The 26,227-nt window shown below is 39.4% G+C and overlaps 1 protein-coding gene across 3 annotated transcripts; it reads left to right on the top strand.

Moving 5' to 3' along the window:
• The first annotated feature begins 6,074 nt into the window (after positions 1–6,074).
• Positions 6,075–25,647, top strand: eno4 (enolase 4). Of its 3 annotated transcripts, none has more exons than XM_042434397.1 (13): positions 6,075–6,291; positions 12,936–13,064; positions 15,590–15,762; positions 17,239–17,378; positions 18,956–19,125; positions 19,231–19,386; positions 19,602–19,670; positions 20,252–20,416; positions 20,566–20,691; positions 21,709–21,883; positions 23,138–23,199; positions 24,019–24,136; positions 24,694–25,647. In XM_042434397.1, the coding sequence occupies exons 1-13, from the start codon at positions 6,124–6,126 to the stop codon at positions 24,771–24,773; spliced, it is 1,731 nt and encodes a 576-aa protein (XP_042290331.1). In that variant the 5' UTR covers positions 6,075–6,123; the 3' UTR covers positions 24,774–25,647. The 3 variants fall into 3 exon arrangements, with proteins under 3 accessions (XP_042290331.1, XP_042290332.1, XP_042290333.1); XM_042434398.1 differs by having other exon boundaries at positions 6,076–6,291; positions 19,231–19,359; XM_042434399.1 differs by lacking the exon at positions 6,075–6,291 and having other exon boundaries at positions 12,993–13,064; positions 15,564–15,762.
• The last annotated feature ends 580 nt before the right edge of the window (positions 25,648–26,227 follow it).

Below are 26,227 nucleotides of genomic sequence, written 5' to 3'. Positions count from 1 at the left end.
GTTAGGTCAATCAAGCAAAAGGAGGTAGATGATGCTCATTAATTAGATAAGAGCGTGTGTTTTAATCTAAAAAAAATATATCTTTAAATTTTATATAAAATGCAAATAGATGCTGTTAATCTGATGTTTTATATCTAATAATTTCTCATAAAGAGTTTCTTATTAATCAACATCTTTGCATCATATAAATGTATGACGGTGTTACTATGAGCAGATGTTTAATGTTTGGGAGTAAATGGTGTGTGTACAGGAAGTGATGCCCCGCTGTGGACGGGTAGCTTTTGATGAGAAGTAATAATGTGTGGTGACATCAAACATGGCCGTGAACGTCTGCACGGTGCCAGAGCCATGAGGATAAAGACGTTCTCTGTATAACGCTCATCTCCCTGTGTGGCAGATACCATTTGTGTCACTGCCGAGGCGCAGGCTGGATCCGAGCCATGCGGACGCGCTCGGTCCGCCGGTGTCCCAGCCCGCTCGACCGACCGACCGCTTGTCCTGGAGCAACGCGACCCCCTCAGTGACCCCGGGGTGACCCCTGCAGCTGCCGGAGGAGCCTCCAGAGGCCCCGGGGCCTTTAAAATGAAGTACGGTCTATTAAGCTACGTGGAGGAAACCGAAAAAAAAAAAAATCATGTAGTGGATTATGAAGACGTTACAGGATGTTTATTTATTTATTAGCATTGCTATCATTAGGCTGTAGCCATGGACAGCAACAAGAATTACAGCCAGCCTGTTAGGCCTGCAAATTTTAGAAACATAAAAAAACAAATAATATTAAAAAAAGAATTTATTTTATGCAGCTCTGTTATTTGACTGCTATTATAATAAGCTAGTGAAAATATAAAACGCTATAATGTAGTGATGTTTTTCATACGCTCCATTTGATTTGTTTTCTCTAGTCTACAATTTGTATCATTTTTTAGAAACTGAAATATTTTTCACATGATCGTCTGAATGACATGTGACGTGTGACTGCATATGAAAAGATAACGTTTGATCTTAATTAGTGAATAATAATAACAAGAGACACGTTGGCAAAAGCGCACGCGCCTAAAACTTAAAAACATTGGATTAATTAGAGAATATGACTAAAAAATATTTATCCACATGGTGCAATAATTAAAACGTGTCATTTAAAAACAGCAGACTACACTAAAACGTAGCCTACTTCTCTTTGGCTGTAATTATTATTTCAATAATTTCATAATATTATGTATGTCTTTCGTTATTTTTTTAAAGTAATATTTCTGTCAGGACTATAATAGGGATTCTATTGATTTATAGAAAATATTCTACTAGAATTAGGGATAGAAATGATCAATCCCATCACTTTACAGAACACTATTATTAACTTCCTTTTCTTTGCCATCTGCAAGAAATCTTCATCCTCTTTACAGCTGCTTTAAAACTTTCCTTCCTAAAAAAAAAAACCATATTTAATTCCACCCTGCATTGGTACCGTTGCTTATCGAATCGATTACAAAATCTTATTGATTACTTTTAAATCCCTGAAGCACTAAGTTCTATTCCTAATCTTTTAGCGCCTTATGTCCCCTCCTTGCTCTCTGAGATCCTCATGCCTCCCTTCTCCTTGTTCCAAGATCCAGACTCCTGCACAACCAGGTCACAGCTCAGGCCATCAGCTCTAAAAAAGAGCTTTTTATTGATTGATTTACATGTTATGGTTCTGACTAGTTTTATTTATTGTATTTTTAAGTTGTCTCATGTTGTCTTATTGTAAAGCACTTGAGCTGTGTTTTTGAAAAGTGCCATGAATCAAGTTTATTATTATTATTAATTTAAAAAGACTAAATTTGAAGGATTAAAATCGGAGGATTTTTTTTAAAAAGAGCCATGCAAGGTAGGCTGTCAGAGGCAGTGACAGGTGTGTTGTTCAGTTTACAACCTGCAGAGTTCAACCATAAACCTTATTCTGTCTTCATGAAGGAGCCCTTGACTCACTGATCCTTGTTATTTATGGGGGGCTGATCCGGGCTGCTCTGCGCTTATGTTGCTGGAAATCTCTCGTCTGGTCGCTGCTGCAAACACGCTGCTTCACTAACATACAAACACATCAGAGCCTGCAACTGTCCTGACTGTCCCATCAGTGTGACTTTATGCTAATTGGGACCATCATAAATCCACCTGATTATTTAAAAAAAAAAAAAAAAAAGCATCATAAACCTCATAAGCTCATCAAGACTGATCTCAGGCTAAATTGTGTAGACTAGCAAACCTACCTTTGTAAATCAAAAGGTGTTAACATTTCTAAATATAAGTTTAATGCATGAACATGCTGGTATTTTCTGAAAAAAATAAAATAAAATAAATTTTTTGCATGAACCCAGTAAATTTTGCATGAAGCCAGTAAAGTCGGCATGGGATAATAAAATCCCGATGCCGATGGCATTCTCTCATTCCTGCTGCCGCTGGTGTTTGTGACTTAAATAGCCTAGGTGTTAGTGTGAGAGAGAATTGTCCATTATCTCCCCAACAGGATTTGGAAGTCAAGAGTTCATTGTGGGAGTGTAACGGCCTCCCGTGGGTGATTAAGGTCACAGACAGTTCAAGGGTTCAGCTGGTGAATTTCACAGCACCAGTTAGGAATGAAAATCATCAACCCGATCATTCTGCTCGCTTCGCCTCGCATTTTTTTGTATGGTTTGGAATGATTACTATTAGGCTATTATTAGTAGTATTAGTATTGATATTTGTATTACTAGTAGTATCCTAGTGTCAGCACTTTCAAAGTTTGAGCACTTGTGGTAAACCCCGTTAATTACAAAAAAACCCAAAACAAACAAACAAACAAACAAACAAAGTAAGAGCTTTGTGTTCTCGTCCGCGTTGTGTACGTCTTTTTCCATTTGTTCTTCTGTATTTTTGTTGACAGTTACCGGGCTTATGGCCTTGCGGTCCATTTCACAGCCTCGTAATAACTTGACAGGCCTTGTAAATAATAGCACGGTGAGTTTCTGGAAGTGTGAAAAGTGGAGTCTTGTCCGTGGACGATCAATAGCCAATACTAGTGTTCCTGAAGCTGTATGAATCTGACGCAGTCTATCAAATGACTTCTCAGGCTGCTGGAGACACAATCACAGGACAGTAAAGATGTCTATTAAAATGAATTATTTTAAGTTTAACTACCTTAGAAATAATATGAACTTTTGAGCAATAATGAATCAAATACAGTCTAAAGAACATATCATGTGTTTTATATCATCATAACATCTGTTCTCTGGGGAAAGCTCCTTCACATTGGGACAGTGACATACTGGCCTGCTAGGTCAGCTGGACGCTGTAAATCTACATGTAAAGCTAGAGATGCACAATTTATTTAGATATCATTTATTGGTTGAATTTGTCACAATATTCTTTTTTTTAAATCGTGTTTTTTGTGATCAGTTCTTTAATGTACATTTAAACAAACACAGTGCAAAGCAAAATAAAGGCGTATATGACAGATTTGGACTAACCGTGCTACATAGCATCATCCAAAAAGAATGTAAAACACTTCTTAATCTTTCCCATACACATCTATCTGAAGTGAATGTCTTTTATTCAAGTTAAAAAGTTATTTTTAAGGATTAAAGGATAGCTTCTCAGTTTCCATTCAAGTCTATGTATGAATATTAAGAGTTCTATTGGTTACTGTATTGTTGCTCCTGTCCATACTGGTACTGAAGAGACCTCTTTCCAAAGCCAATCGATCAATCAATCAATCAGTCAATCAATCAATTAACCATTACATTGCTTTAGGAAGGGATCTCTCACAGCCAATATAAACAGGAGGAATGATGACAACACCCAATAACTTTCTAATGTGCAAACAAAATGTGAATCTATCCTTCAATATGTGTGTCAGACATTTATAAGCATACATGGACATATCAAACCAGTCTCCCAGCAAAATGTTCAATGGCTACATTGGTCCACAGTGCAAAATGTGTTAGTTTGACAATAAGGGCTCTATACAGAAGAGGATTAGGGACATGTGAAAAATTTAATTGAGTTCTAAGATTAAAGTCAGAATTCTGAGATTAAAAAAACATCATCAAACAGTTCATACATTAACAAAAATAACATAAGAGCTCAGATAACTACACAACACAAAGACAATGATTTGGATTTTCCACTGAGAATAAAAGCAATGGCAGCCATTTTGTTTGTTTTCACAGACACAAACTTGACAGTCATGTGACACAGGCCGACAGTAAAGAATAGGCCAAAAAAATGTAGGCATCTCACAATTTTAGAGCCCTTATTGTGAAACTAATATGTTTTGTGCTGTGGACCAATGTAGCTATTACACATGTTGATGTGAGACTGGGTTGATATATCACAGATATATACATGTATATACATATTCATATACATATACAGACGTGCAATTACATACATACAGTTCATACACTGTTTCCACACAGTTTCAGTGTAATTCCTGTTTTTTTCCCAGTAAGTTTACATAACAAGTTACATTCTTGTTTGTTGCGTTTAACCTTGCACAGGAGAGCTCTGCTTGGTTTGCCAAGAGTCATTCTTTTTTTTTTTTAAAGAGTGTGGTGGGGCAGACCTCCATCCTCTGGCTTCTTGGCATCCTCAGCACTGCTTGTGATACACAGATTAGTGTCATCAGCAGACAGTAGAGAACAGCATATTCACTTCACAGTTTTGTTTCATAAATGTCATTCATCTTAAAACATTTTATCATTATTTGATGGGAGAAAATAAACTTCCAAAGTTTTTATCTGGTGACCCTTTGGCTAAAGAAGCTTTGCATTTTGCATCACAAATCTCCTCTAACGGTGGTCCATTGAAGTAGAAGTTCTACAGCCCAGGACCATGCCAGCATTTTGGCACATTTAAACCTATTTACTGCACATCACATTGCTTTACATCTCTATTGACTATTTTCCAAAGCGTCAGGTGGAGGGATGAGAGAGATTTAGCAATGTTTTTAGTCATTAATCAATGTTTCCATCTCATTAGAATGTGCGTGTTTCTCTCTTTTTCTCCTCCCTGTATACCGTTTTTTGTTTTTGACTGTGTTCCAGGCAGCCACTAGTTTTAGCAGAGTTCACCGTAAAAAACCAGCTGTCAGAAACATGGAACTTTCTTGAATTAAGTAACCCATCACATTGTGTCTGTTGCATTATTGTACTGTTATTATCTCAAGCAGTCAATTTTAAATGCAGTTTCCATACATGGATAATGTAACTGATAAAGAGAAAGCAGACATGATGTTCACTGTGATGGATTTTGCAAGTTGAGTTTCATTACTGAAATGAACAGATTCAGCAGCTGCCTGGAAACTACAGCACGTACATACTGTATACTTTACAAAATGGGCAGCAGTAAACTGTGATTTGTGGAAATTGTAAGGAATATATAAATTGTACAAAAAACCCAACATGTGTATGGTGTAATGTGGTTTGGTGTGCATGCTACATAATGATAACTGGGGGTTATTAGATAGAGTCTGTTGATATATGAAGGTACAGTAAACTATTCTTGTCATGTATTTCGAAACGTTGAGAGCTATAAAAGAGTCAGTTATCCTTTCAACCAATCAGCTAGCTAGTATTCTCATCAACAACTAATGTTCAATCATTTCCTATTTTTAATGTTGAACTAGAGTTTCTCCTCAAGCTTTTGTGACCTTGAACTCATTTTAGGTCCCAAACTTTTCACAACCTCAGGAAGTTTTCATGTTGTTACATCAAACTTTATAGTTTCAGGAGAATTAAAATATACAGCCTATTTTGACTCATACATGGCTCATGTAGTCTCACTAATCAACATGGAGTTTTGTCATTAAGTACTGTTTAGCTGTTAATATGGGACAGTCAGTTCAAATTCCTACTGATTCCCACTAATTAAATACATTTTTGAGGTGATTCACAAAGCACTTGGTTACATACAGGACATGGCAGGGTGATGGATATTAAATGGCATGGATAGAGGCTTTATGGTTGTTTTTACGTATGCATTTGATGGCAAAGATCACAAAGGGAAGAAAAGAAGTCACTGATTTCCCGGGCTCCTGCTGTCACCTGAACTGCTCGTTTCCATGGTAACAGACAACACATAGCCTGCAGGGACAGTGACGACACCTGGACGATGTCTTATCAGGGGTTCATCAGCCGTCTTTCTCAAGAGGAACATGACTTCTACGAGATTAAAAACGCAGCTGCCGAGTTTTACCGGGTGAACAGAGTGCCCGAGGAGATAGAGAGAGCTCTGAACGAGCTCTTCTTCAATAAGCCCGAAGACCTTCACGGTTACCTGGTATGAGTTCAGCGTTACTTCACTGCTGTCATAGCTGGCGTTATGCTAATGCTAATTTTCTACAGTTGACAACAACGGTTAACACCTGCTGTGTCAAGATAATTAGGTTAATGAGGTGCCAACTAAGCATTTTTTAACAGCAAAACAAAATGGGGAACTAGTTCTACAACAAAGTGTAGTTCTCTATCATTTCCTAGCATGGTTAAAGGCTCTACTCCACTTTAGCTTAACGTCATAAATAGGCTACTACCAGCTAATTTCACTAGCCTAATTAAATAGCACGCCGTTATCTCTCCTCACACACACTTCTTCAGTTAAGAGGCTACGTTAGAGGAAGCAAGGAAAGAAAGTGAGGAAAGAGAAGAGGAGAAGGAGACACAGCCTGAGTAAATACAACTGTTGGTGCTGACGTGCTACGGTAAGCGTATTGTATCATTTCCGGTTGCCGACTGTGTATACTGATAGCGTTGTTGCTGCTCTCATCCCAGTTGATTTTCCTAGATATATCACATTACTGTTGATTAATATCTGCTGTATATTTAAACTTTCGCTAGTTTTACACAAGCACTCTCAGCGCTTTTCTCTTAACGACTTTTCTCGCTAATCGCACAAGTTGTTAGTCACTTTAGCTCTGCAGCTAGCACTAGCAGCTAACTCAAACTAAGCAGTTAGCGATGGCTTCTCTCTCTCCCTCTCGTTCTCCTGCTCTCTCTTGCTCGGTGTGCCAAATGTTCAGTTACTCCTCTGCCTCCTTTAGTGATAGTGATAAGTGTAATAAGTGTAGTCTATTTGCAGCACTGGAGGCAAGGCTTAGTGAATTGGAAGCGCGGCTCCGCACCATGGAAAAACAATCAGCTGCTAATATAGTTAGCCAGCCCCTAGTATCCGGTGCGGGCCGACCTAGCGTAGCTCCCACTCCCCCGGTAGCTCCCGAGCAGCCGGGAAGCCAGGGCGGCTGGGTGACTGTCCGAAGGAAGCATAGCCCTAAGCAGAAGCCCACGGTTCACCACCAACCAGTTCATGTTTCTAACAGGTTCTCCCCACTCAGCGACACACCCGCTGAGAAACAAACTCTGATTATTGGCAGCTCCATAGTCAGAAACGTGAAGTTAGCGACACCAGCAGCTATAGTTAAATGTATTCCTGGGGCCAGAGCGGGCGACATTGAGTCAAATTTAAAACTGCTGGCTAAGAATAAGCGTAAATATGGTACGATCGTCATCCATGTCGGCGGCAACGACTCCCGATTACGCCAATCAGAAGTCACCAAAATTAATGTTGAGTCGGTGTGTACATTTGCTAAAACAATGTCGGACTCCGTAATTTTCTCTGGACCGCTGCCTAATCTGACCAGTGATGACATGTATAGCCGCATGTCACAATTCAACCGCTGGTTGTCGAGGTGGTGTCCAGCAAACGATGTGGGCTTCATAGATAATTGGCAGACTTTCTGGGGAAGACCTGGTCTGATTAGGAGAGACGGCATACATCCCACTTTGGATGGAGCTGCTCTGATATCCAGAAATATGGCCAAGTTTATTAGTAAACCAAAACCATGACAACCCAGAGTTGAGACCAGGAGGCAGAGCTGCAGTCCTACACGCTTCTCTGCGCTTCCATTAGAGCAGTTACCCACCCAAAACCACATAGAGACTGTGTCTGTCCCCCGACCGCATAAATCAATTAAATCCAAAGTATATAAAAGAAGAGCCATTCATGAAAATCTAGTAAAAATTAAAACCACTACTGCAATAGTACAACAAAATAAGATAATTAAATGTGGACTCTTGAACATTAGATCTCTTTCATCTAAAGCAGTTTTAGTAAACGATTTAATTTCAGATCATCGTATTGATTTATTTTGTCTCACTGAAACCTGGCTGTGTCATGAAGAATATGTCAGCCTTAATGAATCCACTCCCCCCAGTCATATTAATACTCATATTCCTCGAGACACTGGCCGAGGAGGAGGAGTTGCAGCCATTTTCAACTCAAGCCTAATCATCAACCCTAGACCTAAATTTAATTATAACTCATTCGAAAGCCTTGTTCTTAGTCTCTCTCAGCCAACCTGGAAAACTTTACAGCCAGTTCTATTTGTTATAGTGTACCGTCCTCCTGGCCCGTACTCTGAATTCCTATCTGAATTCTCAGAGTTTTTGTCGTATTTAGTCCTTAGTACAGATAAAGTAATTATAGTAGGTGATTTTAATATTCATGTGGACGTTGATAGTGACAGTCTCAGCACTGCATTTCTCTCATTATTAGACTCAATTGGCTTCTCTCAGTGTGTAAATAATCCCACTCACCGTTTTAACCACACCCTAGACCTTGTTCTAACTTATGGGATTGAAATTGAACATTTAATAATTTTTCCACAAAATCCTATTTTATCAGATCATTTTTTAATAACTTTTGAATTCCTATTACTGGATTACACACCATTAGATAAAAATGTCCTCACTAGATGTCTATCTGATAGTGTTGTAGATAAATTTAAGGAAGCAATTCCGTCAATACTGAATTCACTGCCATGTCTGAATACTACAGAGGACTCTTATGTTAACTTTAGTCCCTCCCAAATTGATAATCTTATTGATAGTGCTGCAGGCTCACTAAGACAAACACTCGACTCCATCGCCCCCTTAAAAAAGAAGATAATAAAACGTAAGAGGTTAGCTCCATGGTATAACTCCCAAACCCGCAAATTAAAGCAAACATCGCGAAAATTGGAAAGGATTTGGCGTTCCACCAAAGTAGAAGATTCTCGCTTAGTCTGGCAAGATAGTCTTAAAACATATAGGAAGGCCCTCTGTAATGCCAGAGCCGCCTATTACTCAGCATTAATAGAAGAGAATAAAAACTGCCCTAGGTTCCTTTTCAGCACTTTGGCCAGGCTGACAAAGAGTCATAACTCTACTGATCCATGTATTCCTATAGCTCTCAGTAGTAACGACTTTATGAGCTTCTTTAATGATAAAATTATAACTATTAGAGACAAAATTAACCATCTCCTGCCCTCAACAGGCACCGTTCTCTCCCCAAACACAGGAACCTTGGTAACGGCAGTAAATCCAGACATATATTTGGACTGTTTTTCTCCAGTAGACTTGTCTGAACTAACTTCAATGATTTGTTCAGCTAAACCATCAACCTGTCTCTTAGATCCCATCCCAACTAGGCTGCTTAAGGAAGCCTTACCCTTAGTGAGCACTTCTCTACTAGATATGATCAATCTGTCTTTAGTAACAGGCTATGTACCACAGTCCTTTAAAGTAGCTGTAATTAAACCTCTTCTTAAAAAGCCTACTCTGGATTCAGGTGTTTTAGCCAATTATAGACCTATATCTAACCTTCCATTTCTATCCAAGATCCTTGAGAAAGCAGTCTCCAATCAGTTATGTGACTTTCTACATAACAATAGTTTATTTGAGGATTTTCAGTCAGGATTTAGAGCGCATCATAGCACAGAAACAGCACTGGTGAAAGTCACAAATGACCTCCTAACTGCATCAGACAAAGGATTTGTCTCTATACTTGTCCTGTTAGATCTTAGTGCTGCATTTGACACAATTGACCATCAAATCCTTTTGCAGAGACTGGAACATTTAATTGGCATTAAAGGAACTGCATTAAGCTGGTTTAAGTCTTATTTATCAGACCGATTTCAGTTTGTACATGTTAATGATGAATCCTCCGTGAAGGCAAAAGTTAGACACGGAGTTCCACAAGGTTCTGTACTTGGACCAATTCTATTCACCTTATATATGCTTCCTTTAGGTAACATTATTAGGAAACACTCCATAAATTTTCATTGTTACGCAGACGATACCCAATTATATTTATCAATGAAGCCAGATGAACCCAATCAGTTAACTAAACTCCAAACATGCCTTAACGACATAAAGACCTGGATGACCTGCAATTTTCTACTACTAAATTCAGATAAAACTGAAGTTATTGTGCTTGGCCCTAAACACCTTAGAAACACATTATCTAATGATAAAGCTGCTCTGGATGGCATTACCCTGGCCTCCAGCACCACCGTAAGGAATCTGGGAGTTATCTTTGATCAGGATATGTCCTTTAACTCCCACATAAATCAAATTTCAAGGACTGCCTTTTTTCACTTACGTAATATCTCAAAAATCAGGCACATCCTGTCCCTAAAAGATGCAGAAAAACTAGTTCACGCATTTGTTACTTCTAGGCTGGATTATTGCAATTCCTTATTATCAGGCTGCCCTAACAAGTCTCTAAAGACTCTCCAGCTGGTCCAGAACGCAGCTGCACGTGTATTGACTAAAACTAGAAAAAGAGATCATATTTCTCCCATTTTAGCTTCACTACATTGGCTTCCTGTAAAATCTAGAATAGAATTTAAAATCCTTCTCCTAACTTACAAAGCCCTTAATGGTCAGGCACCATCATATCTTGAAGAGCTCATAATACCGTATTACCCCACTAGAACACTGCGCTCCCAGTACGCAGGCTTACTGGTGGTCCCTACAGTCTTTAAAAGTAGAATGGGAGGCAGAGCCTTCAGCTATCAGGCTCCTCTTCTTTGGAACCATCTACCGGATTCAGTCCGGGGTGCAGACACCCTCTCTATGTTTAAGAGTAGGCTTAAAACTTTCCTTTTTGATAAAGCTTATAGTTAGGGCCGACCAGGCTCGCCTTGGATCAGCCCTTAGTTATGCTGCTATAGGCCTAGACTACTGGGGGACTTCCCATGATGCACTGAGCTCCTCTCTCCTCCTCCTCCTCTCCATCTGTATGCATTCATGTAACAGCAATGCATGTCACTAACTTTGCTTCTTCCCCGGAGTTTTTTGTGCTTTCTCATCTCACAGGAAAACCTGACTCCCGGGCCGAACCTTCGCGGTTCTTCACAGTCCTGATGGCATCCTTCCCTGTCTGTTGATGCTTGTGCTTGTTGTTGTTTGTTGTTGTCATTGTTTTTCTGCTGTCCCCCCTCCCCCTTCCCCTCTCTCTTTCTCTCTCTCAACCCAACCGGTCAAAGCAGATGGCCGCCCACCAAGAGCCGGGGTCTGCTTGAGGTTTCTACCCGTTAAAGGGGAGTTTTTCCTTACCGCTGTCGCCAAGTGCTTGCTCATGGGGGAACTGTTGGGTCTCTGTAAATTAAAGAGTACGGTCTTGACCTGCTCTATGTGAAAAGTGCCTTGAGATGACTTCTGTTGTGATATGGCGCTATATAAATAAAGATTGATTGATTGATTGATTGAACTGAGGCGTTTAATTCATGTGTCCAAAAGTCCATGTAAAATAGAGCTTTTTCACAGCATACATGGTGACTGGTCTTGTAACTATAACCTAAGTAAACGTTGCCTTCATTAGAGTCGTTAGTTCCACCTGTAGTGTTCCTGTTAGGATTTGTCAGAATGTCTGCTGCCAAGAAGATATCACAAACTTTAGTCCAATAACAATGGCAGAAATGTGATAAAGTTATGACAACAGCTAAAAGTTTAGTTTAGTTCTCTTCTTGTCTTGATTTGTATCCATGTAAAATAAAGAGCATATTAATGGTTGGCACCTTGCATGGCAGCCTCTGCCATCAGTGTATGACTGTGTGTGTGAATGGGTGAATGTGGCTTGTAGTGTTTTATCCGTTTTATATGACAGATAATATTAGTGTGGGAAATGATGATTTTCAGCTCATGTAACATTCTTTTGTCACCACTGAGGAAGGAAATTGACTTTTCCAAACTTAGTTTTGGGTTGTTGGCTTCAACTGTGACACATCAGTGGAAGCTCACAGTGCTTAGGGGGTATTGTAGTAGTTGTCATGGAAACCTCAGTACTTAGTGGCTATAGTGGCTTTTTTTCTAGTAGATTTCACTTGGTTTCTTACTGTAACATGGGACAGAAGTTTTCAGGAGCTTTGTTTTCATGTGATACTTTTAACAACTTAATTATCGTGAAGTTATGTACTCAGTGTTTCTTCAGTGAAAATGATCACTATTTCTCGGCTTCTATTTTCCACTTGTAATATTTAGGTGGGGTGGATGTTTATATGCACTCTTATAAATTGATTTCTAGGCAGTGAGGAGAATAAAGTAGATGTTAGTCTTGTATTTATTCAGTTTATTTATGTTTCTATTCATCATAATATACATAATCCTACTGTGTTCTAGTCACTCACCAAGGTTCAAAATGTCTTATCCTTCAAAATGAATGAAAAATATTGTTTGTCAATAGACAATTGCAGTTACAAGTAGATATAAATTTAAAACAGACATATATTATGTAAAAAAAAAACAACAAAAAAAACAATACGTCACTACAAACAGAGTTAATTCTGTATGTGTGAATTAACATTGTTAAAGAATGATCTTTTTCTACATTATCCCTGAATGTAAGGGTAAGAGGTATTTGAGCTGAATATATATTAATATAGTAAATGTTTGTATGAACAGCAGTTTCAAATACATCTGCATGTGATGGATCTGAAGTACTCTGCAGATTGCTGTCGTTAGCTTCTTGCTAATCAAGGCCATGAGCTGTGAAACCAGCCTTTAATGATGACACTCTGGCTCAAAGGCTGAAAGAATCACACAACTTCAATTAAGAAATCAAGAAAATTGACCCTTTTTTTTTTTTTTTTTTTTTTTTTGAAACTTTAGGCAAATTACTTTACAAAGCTCTCTGCACCACCAAGGATCAGCAGAGTGAAGGGGAGGGAGGTCCATGATGCAAAAGGACAACTAACAGTTGAGGCTGAGGTCTTCTGCATTATCTGCAATAAGGAACAGGTAAAACTCATTTCAGAATCAACAATATGCTAATACATCAACAGTATGTATCATATTATACAGTATATAATGTGTAATTGTTGTTAAATTGCTTGGGATGTGGCTGACAATCATCTGGCAGATTCAGATATTCAGTTCAGTGTATGCATTCAGCGTACAGACGGAACAAATAAAGCTTTAACAAAGGAGATGTGATTCATTAGTGATGGTTTGAGGAGACAGTGAGGGGCCTCTTTAAACATGCAGGCGGCTCTGATGTGAAGAGGCAGCTGGAGGCAAGAAGCAAGCAAAGAAGGTAGCAATCAGAAAACAGACCATGACCTTTGACCCCTGCCATTTCAGTTCTTACAGTATCACAAAGGCCAGGAAAATGAGATGTGACACTGAGGTCAGTGAGGGCACACACCTAGAGCCTAGCCAATAGACATGCATCAACGCTTTTACTGAACAGTATTACTTAGTGCTACAATGTCATTGTCAGGAGGAGAGGGCCAGCTTCTCAGAGACAAAGATATATATGATAATAAGCATGTGCACTGCATAGTATATTCAAATATTAATAAATAAGATCAGCATTCAGCAAACAAGATAAAACATTTAAGAAAAGGCAATTATGAAATAATAATAACAATGTGGTGAGTTTTTCTGATTTGAACCCACAAGAATTACACATGAGAATGTTCAAAAGTAGCAACTTTACAGTTGAAAAGTTCCCAGCAGAGTGTGTGCAATAGGGGACTAATAGGGACTCCTAATTACAACCAGGTGTAACAGTAACTTTCAGGAGCAGCTCTGAAGTGATCACAGGATTGATCACATGCTATGCCACAGCCAATCAGACATAGAAAGAGATTTATCTCTGTGAAATCATTTAACATTATAAACGAACACCATTTAATATATTTATAACAAATAAATATATAAATAAGGATGGAATAATTGGAAATTGGCTGAAATGGAAATAAAATTCTGCTGCGAGACAGAAATCAGATATCATGTAATAAGGAGAATTTAGTACCACACTGACAAGTGCAGACGATGAAGATGTGTAGAAAGTGATTGCAAATCAAATCAATGCTGTTTGTTTGATAAATGTGTATTAAAAAAAGAAAAAGTGGTGCAACATCTTATTAAATGTTCAAATACAAATAGATTAAAACTACTCTATTAATTGTGCTACTTCTGCCAACATATTATTCATCATGACCAATGATATATAGTCCAGTCAGGCGTGTTGGGCTCTGTTTCTGTACTGCAGTCAACCAGGATCTCTGCAGCTCTCTCACATTTAACTTTATCAACTTAACTTTATGAAGTCAAAATAAGTTTGATAAAGAGTTTTTATATTTAAGTTTGTGAGTAGGAGTAAAAGTGAAGGACTTTTCAAAAGGTCAAATTTGACTTACTTTTTATTAGCGGTTTGATAAATACAGGCCCAGATCCTGTCCTGTTTTAGCCTCAACCTGGGAACACTAACAAAGACCTACCAGAGATTCTAAGGCATGATTCATATATGGTTAGCAGGTCAGAAATCTTAAAATCCACTCTAAAATGTACACGCAACCAATGTAGAGATGCTAAAATTGAGGTTATGTATTTTCTTATTGGATCTTGTGAGTCATCTTGCAGCATCATTCAGCATCTATTGACTCAGAAAGGTCAGGACAGGTGCAGTAATCTAATTGAGAAGCAATAAAAGTGGATTATAGTTTTCAAGTGCTTTATAGATGAAATGCTTCAAAATAACAAGAGCAAGACAGGACAACGGTCAAAGTTGAGAGGTTTCTGCAGCGATGCTTAATGTTGGAAGAGGAGAAACTGAAGTGTGAGCAAATTAGAGTGAAGAGTCCGGGCTCATGATGATAACTTGATTTATCTGAGTGTAACTAAAAGAAGTTTTGAGATAATCAGTTTTGAAGTTCTGTCGGGCAGAACTTTAGTGTGTTTAGTTTCATGATATTCAATAAAAGAAGAGAGAGGAAGATCTGGGGGTGCATACAAATGGAAACAGATATGGTTAGGTAGGTCGTAAAAATCTTTTTGTTGTCCTGGTGGCTTGTTTATCCTGTAAGCTGTACACAACTGTGCTTGGAGGGGTTGTTTGTCAGCCTCCAGCAGTAACAGTAATATGTAGTGACAGGAAAAAGCAGTGCTAGTGGGGCGGGGGGGGGGGGGGGTAATGTGGATGGAGAGAGATGAGGAGATATTAACTCATGCCCCCCCCCCCCCCCCCTCCAACCATACTGCTAGCTGCATGTCAGGTGGAGGTGACTGTGTCAGTAGTGCAGCAGCAGCAGAAGTGATTCAGCTCATCACAGTACGGGCTGCCGGTTTATTTTGGCAGAGTATGTGCAAAAATGCAAAATAATATGCCACGACACAAACATGCACTCTATTAAAACTGTAGTGGTCCATTTCTGGAGCATAAGTGTGTGTATTTGTGTGGAGGTAACCATGTCATTCATAACAACTGCAACGCTTGTTGTTGCCCTTTTGAAGGAGTTCTTCCCTCTCTTGCTGTTCAGAGCATGTCATCAGCTTCCATCTCCAGCCACTTCGGGCCCAAGGAGACTTCACTTCAGAGTAAGGAAAGAGGTGACCATGTGATGACTGCTGTCCAGTGGATCAACCAACCTTTGAACAATCTTCTGAAGGACCAGAACCCCTGTGACCAATCAAAAGTCGACCTTATCCTCAGGTATGGTTCAATGTTTTTTAGGTTTCTGTGGAGGGATACTGAAATGAAAAAAAGGCTCTGATTGCTCATCCGCCTCTGAATACTCCATGGATCCATTTTGTGCTGTTTTTAGTAATAGTTGTTATTATCATACATTTCATATTCTTCCACAAATAGTTGTAAAACCATTTTTTATTGAGGGCAGAAAAGTTTTGGTGTCTTTTGTTGGAAGCGCTGCTGGAGAAGCTTTTACATCCTCACAAGAATAAATTCTGTAAGACACCAAATATCTGCAATTTGTCATTTTCATAAAAAACAGTCAAATTTCATATTCATTGCATCTGTTCATGGGGCCGCTTACTGATTAAGCACTGCAGAAGAGTAATTCCCTGGTTCCATGATGAAACTTCCTGAACAGCCCACTGTCACATCACTAACTATCTCATTGGAAATACTTGACTTGTTTATAAATGCATAATAAAAAATGTTGGGAATGAGAAATTGATGAAGTCTACTGCTCTCAACTGATTTCTGTGATTAATCTGGAATATGATCTTCCAAATGATAGATGACAGGATAAACAAACATTCATAGATAAGTAAGTAGTTCCATATTTGTGCATTAGAATACAATGAGGTCACATGAGTGTTGACCTCCTGGAACAGGGTCATGCAGAGGTTAATGCTTTATACTTGTTTGCCTATTGTCACAGCCTATCATATCATCATGATGCACTGAGCTCCTCTGATTGGTTGCTTTTGCATTATGTCTCATGACCCAATGGAGAAGATTAATGAGTGACTATGCATCAGTATGGCTCGGGGGTCGGGAGGGAAATGTCATAATCATATTACACTGCCTATCTTGTAATGGATTCAAATTTGGAACCACAAACAGTGGAGATATATCAGGTATAATAAATGTATCACATATTATCTTAGACATAGCATAAATAGTGTATGTTATCCTTACATCTTTAAGCAGAAGTGAGCAGGACTAAATTGACACCCACATGATGTCTACAGCAGTCTAGTCTAGATTCAAAAGTGCAGTTCTCCAGATTTACGCTTTCAGCTAGAAATAGGAATCTGTTGCATTTGTGCATGAAATGTCTTAATGTGTAGCTGTCTTCTTGTTGCCGCTTTTTCATGTAGTACATAGTGATGAGTCTGATGTAAAGGCAGGGCACAGTGGTAAACTGCATTAAGTTGTTTTAAAGTGGAACGAGCAGCACAATGAAGCACATTTCATTTTTACTACTGATATCTAATGAAATTCCTCGATGTTTATGATATTGAAAGACTTGAATTTTAGTACCATTATGTGTATGGCTGGCAGGACAATGTAAATAAATGGGTTTTCTTGAGGTTAATCCGTACCTACACACTTGGTCTCTTACTGCATTTTTGCCCATGAAGAGCCTTGGTAACAATTCAGCCTTCTTTAGAGCTTATTGTTTTCATGAAAAATGTAATTTTGTGTTCTGTAACTGTGCAGCGATTTCTTCATGGCCTGCTACCTGGAGGAGAAAAACCTCCGGAACAGAGAGAGAGAAGAGAGTCGTTCACCTGAGTCTGACGTGGTTCTTCCTTCTCCACCACCTGCACAGACTAAAGACAAGAAGGGTGTTGATAAAGGTATGAAAGTGATTAATCATGCAACAGTACTGCCTAATGTAAATATCAATGTCAGAAGTTCTAAACTCTTCCACCAGCAACCAAATACTGAACCAAGCAGGAGCTTGTGTTCTTTTCACTACAACTCTCTAATGGAGAGAATTGACTCTATTAATAATGTTTCTATTATGATCACTTGTTGGTAAAATGTAGGATTTGTATACTCAGTTCATATTCCTCTGCCTCCTCAGTAGAATATTATAACAGAGGTAATATTTACCTCTGTTATGGATGAAAATGCATCTGCAATGCAAACTCAGAGGAGCTTATTAAAGTTAGAGGATGAATAATGACATTGTGGAGCTCAAACATGGTTTAAAAGTACATTTTTTCTGCCTCTGTGCCATAGAGCTCTATTGTCGACTAACATATAAAAATGCCAAACCATTGCATTGTGTGACATGGCGGCTGTAGCTTCTCTCATCTTGTCAAAGTAGCAAAGAAAGTTCACGTGGAGCTACTCTCCACAGATCAAAAATCTAGTCTAAACAAATCTGTTTTCAGTTGTTTTTGGACAACAGTGGAGGAGTAAGTTCTACACAGATGATACTTATCAGGATAGACCTACTGTACCTAAAGTTGTAATAAGAATGTAAAACACTATGCTCATCCTTCAAGGTGTAATACAAACTAAACTGTTCACCAGTCTTGGAAGTGTTACAAAGTGTTAGCAGAGAGTTAGTGAGTACACTCTTGATTTGCATGACCCTGCCAACAAATTAATTACATGCGGTGGAACACTGAAAGTGAGATATAATTCACATACATATGCATGACCACAACAGGCTCAGAGAGCCTTTATTTTAGGAGCAATGTTATTAGGCAGCTTTCCTCTCATTATTAGACAACTCTCCAGTCATTAGCAGGCAGCGTTCCACTCATTATGCACAGTAAGTGAAAAGTATGGCTTTTTGATTCAGTGTCTCAGGTGTTATAATGTTCAGTTTAGTGCACAAATCTAGTCCTTTATACAAGTACATACACCAAGAGACCCCTGAAATGACATCGACACATGCAGATCTCATTTCAGATTGTTCTTTTAGATATTTTTACATATCAGTCTCTCTTTCTTTTAACCCTGTGCTCTGCTGTCTTCGGATTATAACACTGTCACACTCAAGTGCACTGACTGTATTTCATGCTGCCAACACTGAGGATTCCATTCCTCGAGTGCAATTTTTGTATTTAACAATTTATTGCAGCTTCCTTTCTCTTCAATCAATATACTTCAAAATCGCTATTTATGCATGGTGTATATAGAGCACATTTTATGTCGTTTTTTGCACGTGACATCTTGCACATAGGAGGTGCTCATAATGAACAGTACATACACTATTCTTGTAGGGTTTTAAGGTTACTACGCATCTATATTATACTACTGTACTTTATTTTCCTTTTTTCAAGATTCAGTAAATCTTATTTTCTGTGCTCATTGTACGTTGCTCCATTAAAGGGCATCACCTGAAAGCCCACTTTTGTCACATGAATGTCAGCGCTCTAGTTCATAACGCTCTCTCTCTCTCTTTTTTTTCCTACAGGCAAAAAGAGCAACACTGCAGAGAAGCCATTTCATCCACCAGAACCAGCAGAACCAGTGCTGCTCGGAAGCTTGGCCATTGGCTCAGTGTCTCTGGCTCTGGCCAAAACCGGGGCACAGATACAGGGCATACCTCTATACAAGTACATAGCAGCTCTGCAGAACCAAGAGGTTACACCTAACACACACACACACACACACGCACAAACTCATATATTCACACAAACACTACAGCTGCTGCAAAATGTGAGGATGTCTTTAACGATTTTTATTCAGGCTCCAACACGGTTTCACATCCCCCTCTCCTTGGTAACTTTGCTGAGCTGTGGGAAGACTTCTCCAGGAAAACTCAGCTTACTGGAGGAAGTCATCCTCATCCCTAAAGTCGGACAACGAATCAAACAAGTACTCCACTCTTCAGCCGCTCTCTGTGTAATTGTCACATGCGTGGTCTGTCTTTGGCCCACTTGCTTTTTCGAGTAAGCAGTTGGAATAGACTAAAAGTTAACATTCTCTGTGCAACTTCCTTTACTTTCTTTGTTGTCGCTCTGATGTGGTATATTATTGGTAAGGCACCTCAGTTAGACTATATTAAATTTTCACTAGAGCATTTATGAAACGCACTGAACTGTGAACTTCTTCAACAGATCATCACAATGACCCTTGAGTTACAGAAGGAGATGATGAGAATAATGAATACTTCAACAAAATCTGGGGTGAGGGACATTTCTATTTATTCACTGTAAGAATAGGAAGGAGTTTTGACAGACTTTATGAGAGCGCAGAATGTAAAAGATTGAAGCAGGATTCAAAGCTTCTTCTGTTACTGAGCTTTCCTAAAAGATACATACAAAAAAAGGAGATTTCTATTTGATTTTCATGGCTAATCTTCAAAATAACCCAGGTATGCACGCCTGTTGGTATGTTGAAATGATTATTAAAGCATTCCGTACTCCTATTTACCTTTTTCTTCATGCAGCGTTTGTACTGTATACACAGAGTTATCTCCTACATTGTTCAGTGACCCCTAGCATTCAGAACATGAACAGTGAAGAGGGTGAGCGGAGCACACTCGTCTTCTAATAACCTTGCAATGCAAACTGTCTCATTCAAAAACTTATGAATAAATACTCATCCGCTGTCATTCACATGCAGCTTCAGCTAAACTACTTTTCAATGGATGTGTCCAAAGAGGAGAGATGTAAAGAACATTGTAGGTTAATGTACAGATGAATGCGTAAAAAGCACAATACATACAGATGTTGTTGACATGGTGAATTGTGTTCTTTGCTCCAAGGCCGCTCAGGCCGTTCTGTGTGACCGCGGAGCTCCGGCCGTGAGCTACGAACGACCCGAGCAGCCTCTGGATCTGATCACTGAAGCCTGCAGTAACCTTGGACTGGCACTGGGAACAGAGATCCATCTGGCGTTAAACTGTGCTGCCCCTGAGTTAATGGACTATGTAAGTCTAGCTTCATGTGAGCCAAGGTGTTGGGAGTCCTTGTGTAAATCAACTCTATATGCATACAGCTGGAGATATATAGGCACAGCTGATAGAAACAACGAGCAGTGAAGACAACTAAATTTGTTTTCCTCTTCTTTCTCCGTCAGTCTAAAGGAAAGTATGAAATCGCAACAGGAGTTTTAAAGTCTCCCGATGAACTAGTGGACATGTATCAAGCCCTCATCAGCAAATACCCAGCAGTGGTCGCCTTAATCGATCCATTTAGGAGAGAGGTACGTTCAAAACACAATCATTCTCGTTGCATCATTTCCAAGTTTATGTATATGAATAACCTACAGTATAATGGAGAAAAGTGTCAAGCAGAGAGGTAAAAAGAATTGTGATAACAAGGTCATTGATGTTATTCTATTCTTTCCTGATTTTTAACAAATCTGTCACAACAACATGTTTCTGCCTCAGGCTCAGTCATTTTCTGAAACACCTGGTCACTGTAGTTTTTAGCAAACATTACTCAAACAGGAGGAAATAGTGCATTTGTTGGGGACTATTTTGACTGGGGATGAATCTACATTTGGGGCTCTAGTGAGTATAATATATATATATATATATATATATATAGTGAGTATTTCTGGCAGCAGGACAGTGTGTGTGTGATTGAGTCAAAATAAACTACAGTGTGTGTTCATGGTGATGAAGGAGCATGTCACATGCAGCAATGTGTCTCATTTACATGTTTTTAATAGTTTATTAGGACAACATAGGAGGTGTAGAGCACAGGCTCTCAGTGCTCATTACCAATAGAGTTGTCACTGGCCTGAGAACCAACACACACAACAATTCATCTCAATTATTAGGTCAGTTGTCAAAACTGTAGTCAAACTGTATTAAATTATGGCGAGGTTGTAACATCAGCATACTGACATCTGAAACCTGAACTATAGCCTCCAACCAGGAGTTGAGATCAAGTTACCCTGACATGTGACAGGTTAGCTTCAGGGCATCGTTACCATAGCTACAGATGGGGACTTGCTCATCCTCCTTTTGAGTTCAGCCCTGGTTTACTCTGATCAGCTGGTATCTAACACCACATCTGACCACATGTTATGTCACCAGCAGATCTTGTGTAATGACTATCTTTGGGTGTGTGTGTACTCTTCTATGTGTACTGTGAGCTATGTGTGTATGTGTTTATATGTACTGTATGTATGATCATTTATACGCTATGTTCCTCCTCAAATGTGTGTCTTGTCCCTGTGTGTGTGTGTGTGTGTGTTTGTACAATGTGTAAGGACACAAACCAGTGGGAGAAGCTGAGCAATGTGATTGGAGACTCATGTTCGCTGCTCTCTGACATCACCTACAAGCCACAGGCTCCACCCCTACCAGGAGTCAGAGGTCACATCCTAAAACACATGAATGAGACAACAGTCAGTGACCTGATCCGCATCACATCAGAGCAACAAGGTAACAGCCACTGTGGTGATGGAGAGAAAATGATGCCAGAGAGAAAAGACAGAAAAGAATGATTTGACCTCAGACTCAGTTGCATCCGTTAGGCTGAGGATGTCACAGGCCTAAACTTAAATGAATGTAAAATATAGTGTAGTCAGTAATATACTGCATGTAACTGGCTTTAGATGCTCCTTTTGTGGATGGAGCCTTATAGTAGTTTTACTTTTAAAGGAAAGCATGTTCCAATCCTACAGTATATGACCACACACTGTGAGGTTCTGGCACAGGTCATCACATCAGATGGAGATGTGTTTGACACCTGTGCACATTAGTTCAGGGAGGAGACACTCCACTAAACTCAAACACATGTTGTTGTAGCAGTGAGTTGTTTCAATAGTTTGAACACATTGATGAGAGTGAAATCCAGCTGTTGGCAACCTGAGCTGCATGTACAGCAGGTAGAAGGCCTTCATATATTCTACAGAAACAACCCATAATCTCCATTAGAATAATAATAGTATACTTCATGCTTGTGGCTTTTTTGGGCAATATTATTTCAATATTATTTCATTTCCTAACATTCAGTGTTATGAGTGTGTATCTGTCCAGTCATACAGCTTAGTATATTCCAAACACTCATATTTTCATCAAAACATTCCTAAATGCTTTGTTTCTGTCTGCACATTTCCCTCTGAAGTTTGCTGTCCTTGATCTGAGAAGCACCTGATTCAGCTGCACGTTGCTGGAAGATTTGCTTTATTTCTGTCCCAGTACTCAGTCATGACCCTGCCAAACTCACACCAACTGACCATTTATAACAAAGGGTTTTACAGTTAGATTTGCAAGAAAGGGCTCTGTTCTGCTGAGAGAGCTCATCCCACCATTATAAACACATACATGAAGATTCATCCTCAGTTAGTTTAACAATACCACTAATATATTAAATATACTGTCTATAAGGAGGAGGTGGTGGAATGACAGAATGAGCAGTGATACTCTATGAAGGGTCAGGCTATAATAGCTGGGCTGTACTCCTGCATGAATATGATTGGATGTTACTAGTCAGCTGTCAGCTAAACAGCTAATGCAAGTGTGACTTTAGAGCTCAGCTTGAACTAATGCTATCTCAATATGTTCATGTTATTAATATTAAAATCCCACTTTTTTTCCATCTGTGACATGTTGCTTCTGTGGTGGATCACTGTCACTGCTAATGGCGTGTGTGTGTGTGTGTGTGTGTGTGTGTGTGTGTGTGTGTTTCTACAGGTGCAGTGTTAATGGGAACAACATGCAATGAGCCCTGCAGTGATGAGTCCCTGTCAGATATGGTGAGCCTTGCTTCAGGACATTTGTCTGCTCACGTCGTGTTTGTTCAGCATTCTTTCTCTCAGAGTAGGAAACGCTTCCAAAGCAGCAGCCATTCGCAGTAATGATGCGTTTGTGTGCTCTGAAAGTCACAAACCATCCACCCACTGTTTTACCTCCAGGCCCAGGATTGTGTTATCAGTGATAGTGTAGTGATATCATGAAAAGTTTTGTATGCTTTCTCCACAACGTACCAAATGGCATCAACAGTAATTAAGCGTTCAGCAGCATTGAAGTGAAATGAAAATCTCCACTCAGAATCAAATAACTGAAAGCTCCTCAAATTGACAGTCCAAGGTCGTTTTCATTTAGCTCTCCTCTGTTTGACTGAGTTAACACTAAAGTGTTCAACCAGGATCCAGCCACTACATTTACATACACATACACAAGGTTGCTACAGCTCAGTATATCAGTGTGGGGCTCTGGGACACTGTATGAATGAAGGAAGTGATAGTAACTAATCATTCTTTAGATTAGTTACTCACCAGCAATGTAACTTACTACATACCCATAACACTACAGGGGCCAGAAACTTTGCAATCCAAATACAGCTTTTAGCTGCCTTCACCTCCACTTGACACTTACTATCACTCCTCTTCCTCTAGGCCAGCCTAGAGACTCACCTCACTGTTTCCTTCTATCTGCCTTCACTTCCATCCACTTACTAAATACAACAGAAACTCAGACTGTCCTCGTCTCTGTGGCTCTCCCCTTGGTGGCATCACACACCTTTTCTTAGAAGCACTTTGTGTGTGTGTGCTTCTCTCCTTCTCCTCCCTCAGGCTGTAGGCCTGGGCCTGGACTATGTCAAACTGGGAGGTCTGAGTGGTGCTGAGAGGATGACTAAATACAACCAGCTGATTTCTATAGAGGAAGAACTGGCCCAACAGGGAATGCTGGGTATGTTTTTTATACTCCTCCCTTGTTCTTTTTTTTTTTTTTTTTTTTTTTAGCAGGACAGAGAAAGAGGAGGCCAGACAAAGCAGAGAGAGAGAGAGAGAGAGGTAGTAATGCCTGAGCTTGAGAACACATCTCTCTCTTTCTCTGTGGGTTGGATGTGAAAGGAAACTGTGTGTGAGGAATCATACAAGTGTGTATTTGTGTGTGTGTGAGTGGAAGAATGAAAACCCTTACCTTGGATCTGTTAATTGGCTGCCTAATTACACACAGGGACAAATACTTTCCCATCCATCATTTTCCAAAAAGGGGGCAGGGACACCGGAGGGCTAATGAGAGATGAGCACATGTTTGTGAGATCTATTCCATCATAAAAAGTTGACGTAAGATGTTTATCGGTATTGTATTTCTGTGTTGATACTGTGAGCTGAAGCCCAATGAAAGGCTCAGTGTGCTTCAGCCGCAGCAGCAGAAACATCATTTCAGTCCAGTTATCAGAGGGCGTCCGCCGTCCAGCTTTTGTCCTCTCACTTTATTTCATGATTTTGTCTCGTCCACAGTCTCCAAGGAGAAGCACCCCCCTCCACTGTTCCCTGAAGAACCACAGGAGCAATCCCCTGCTGCAGGGTGTACAGCCTGAACAAACACAGCTCACATCTTCTGTTTGTATGAAGAAAATATTATTGATTTCAACAAGACTTCAAATGTGTGTCAGCGGCACCACATCCTATTTTACTGTCATGATTCAATTCCGCTGTTATCACTTACTTTCAGGTCAGGATTTCTCTTCTTAAACCAACCGAGTTGATTATACAGAGAGTGCATTAATTTAGAGCTAACGTTCCGTTTGATTTAAAAATCGGAGGGAAAAATCAATATGAAGCTATTCATAGAGAGGCTAAGTGGTTAAACACGACCTTCAATAAAGCAGTTTGTAAAACCTGCAAACCTCTCGTCGCCACTTCACGTATATAGAAGCCATATTATCAGGTGCCGTGCACTAGACGTCCTTAAACAAACACAGGTCTGCTTTCAGGTCACAATCATCTCGAAAAAAAATAACAGCACTCATGAGCCATAACACAGCTGCTGAAAGCACTGAACAGCAACACGTGAGCCCTCAGTATTCACACAGTATAAACAGTGAGTGATCCATTTTCACCTGATCACTCATGTTTACTTCATGTTTTTTTTAATTTTTTTATCAGTAACTTTGTATTTCTTGGTGAGACAAATTTCTTGCCAAAAAAAGACAAATATTCAGCTTTCAGATTCAGATTTGTAGATGGAGGTAGAGAAAAACACTTTTATTTGCACAGCAACGCTGTGTCAGCCATCTTGAAAAATCCTCAGAAACAGCATCTAGATCAGTGGTTCTTCTTTCACTTGCAAACCCTTAAAACAAAGCTTTGTCTGCTTGGGATCCTTTGTCAAAGTTTGCATGTCAGTGGTATTTTATTTATGATTGCAGAGTAAACTTGTCCACTTCAAATAAAAAAAGTTTAAAAAAAGAAGTGTAGCAGAAATGTGTGTTTTCTTCTTTCCTATTCTGTTAATGATCTCTGTATGTTGTCTTATATAGTTTACCATGAGGAACTCAATCTCTCACTCAAATGATTTTAATATCCACAGCTCTAAAAGGAATGGCCAATCATTCATTCTGGCTTAAATGAGAACTGACATATGTGAAACAATATAATAAATCAATAAATCCTCCAGTGTCATATGACATCTGGATGTTTGGCTTCATACTATATCATAGATCTATATAAAAACACTCAATACACAACATATTAGCAAACTGATTGAACAGTCTGTGGCCAGTGGAAGCTCTGCAATTTAACAGAATTGGATAAGAAAATGCTGTAGGAAGCTGTGGGAGGATAAATGCCAGAGTACACACACACAGAGACACACACACACACACACACACACAGACAGAGTTGTGTCAGTGTTGTCTGACAAAGCCTGCCTCCTGTCTGTGTGGGACGTGTGAGGAAAAGACCCCTTCATAACTGGTCAGCACCCTGCCTGACCCCTCTCATGCCTCCTCAGTTCCTGGAGGAAATGATTCTGTCAGTTTTGTAAAAACAG

This window comes from Thunnus maccoyii, chromosome 14 (genome assembly GCF_910596095.1).
Source record: "Thunnus maccoyii chromosome 14, fThuMac1.1, whole genome shotgun sequence".
Taxonomy (NCBI): Eukaryota; Metazoa; Chordata; class Actinopteri; order Scombriformes; family Scombridae; genus Thunnus; species Thunnus maccoyii.
Note: the sequence above shows the minus strand (reverse complement) of the source record. Positions and strands in the feature narration are given on the sequence as shown.

Bases quoted from the DNA above. Each gene is read 5' to 3' on its own strand.
- eno4 (XM_042434397.1), top strand. From the start codon at position 6,124: ATGTCTTATCAGGGGTTCATCAGCCGTCTTTCTCAAGAGGAACATGAC. The intron at 17,379-18,955 runs GTATGAAAGTGA...TTTTTCCTACAG, and splicing joins CAAGAAGGGTGTTGATAAAG to GCAAAAAGAGCAACACTGCA. The intron at 20,692-21,708 runs GTACGTTCAAAA...ACAATGTGTAAG, and splicing joins TCGATCCATTTAGGAGAGAG to GACACAAACCAGTGGGAGAA.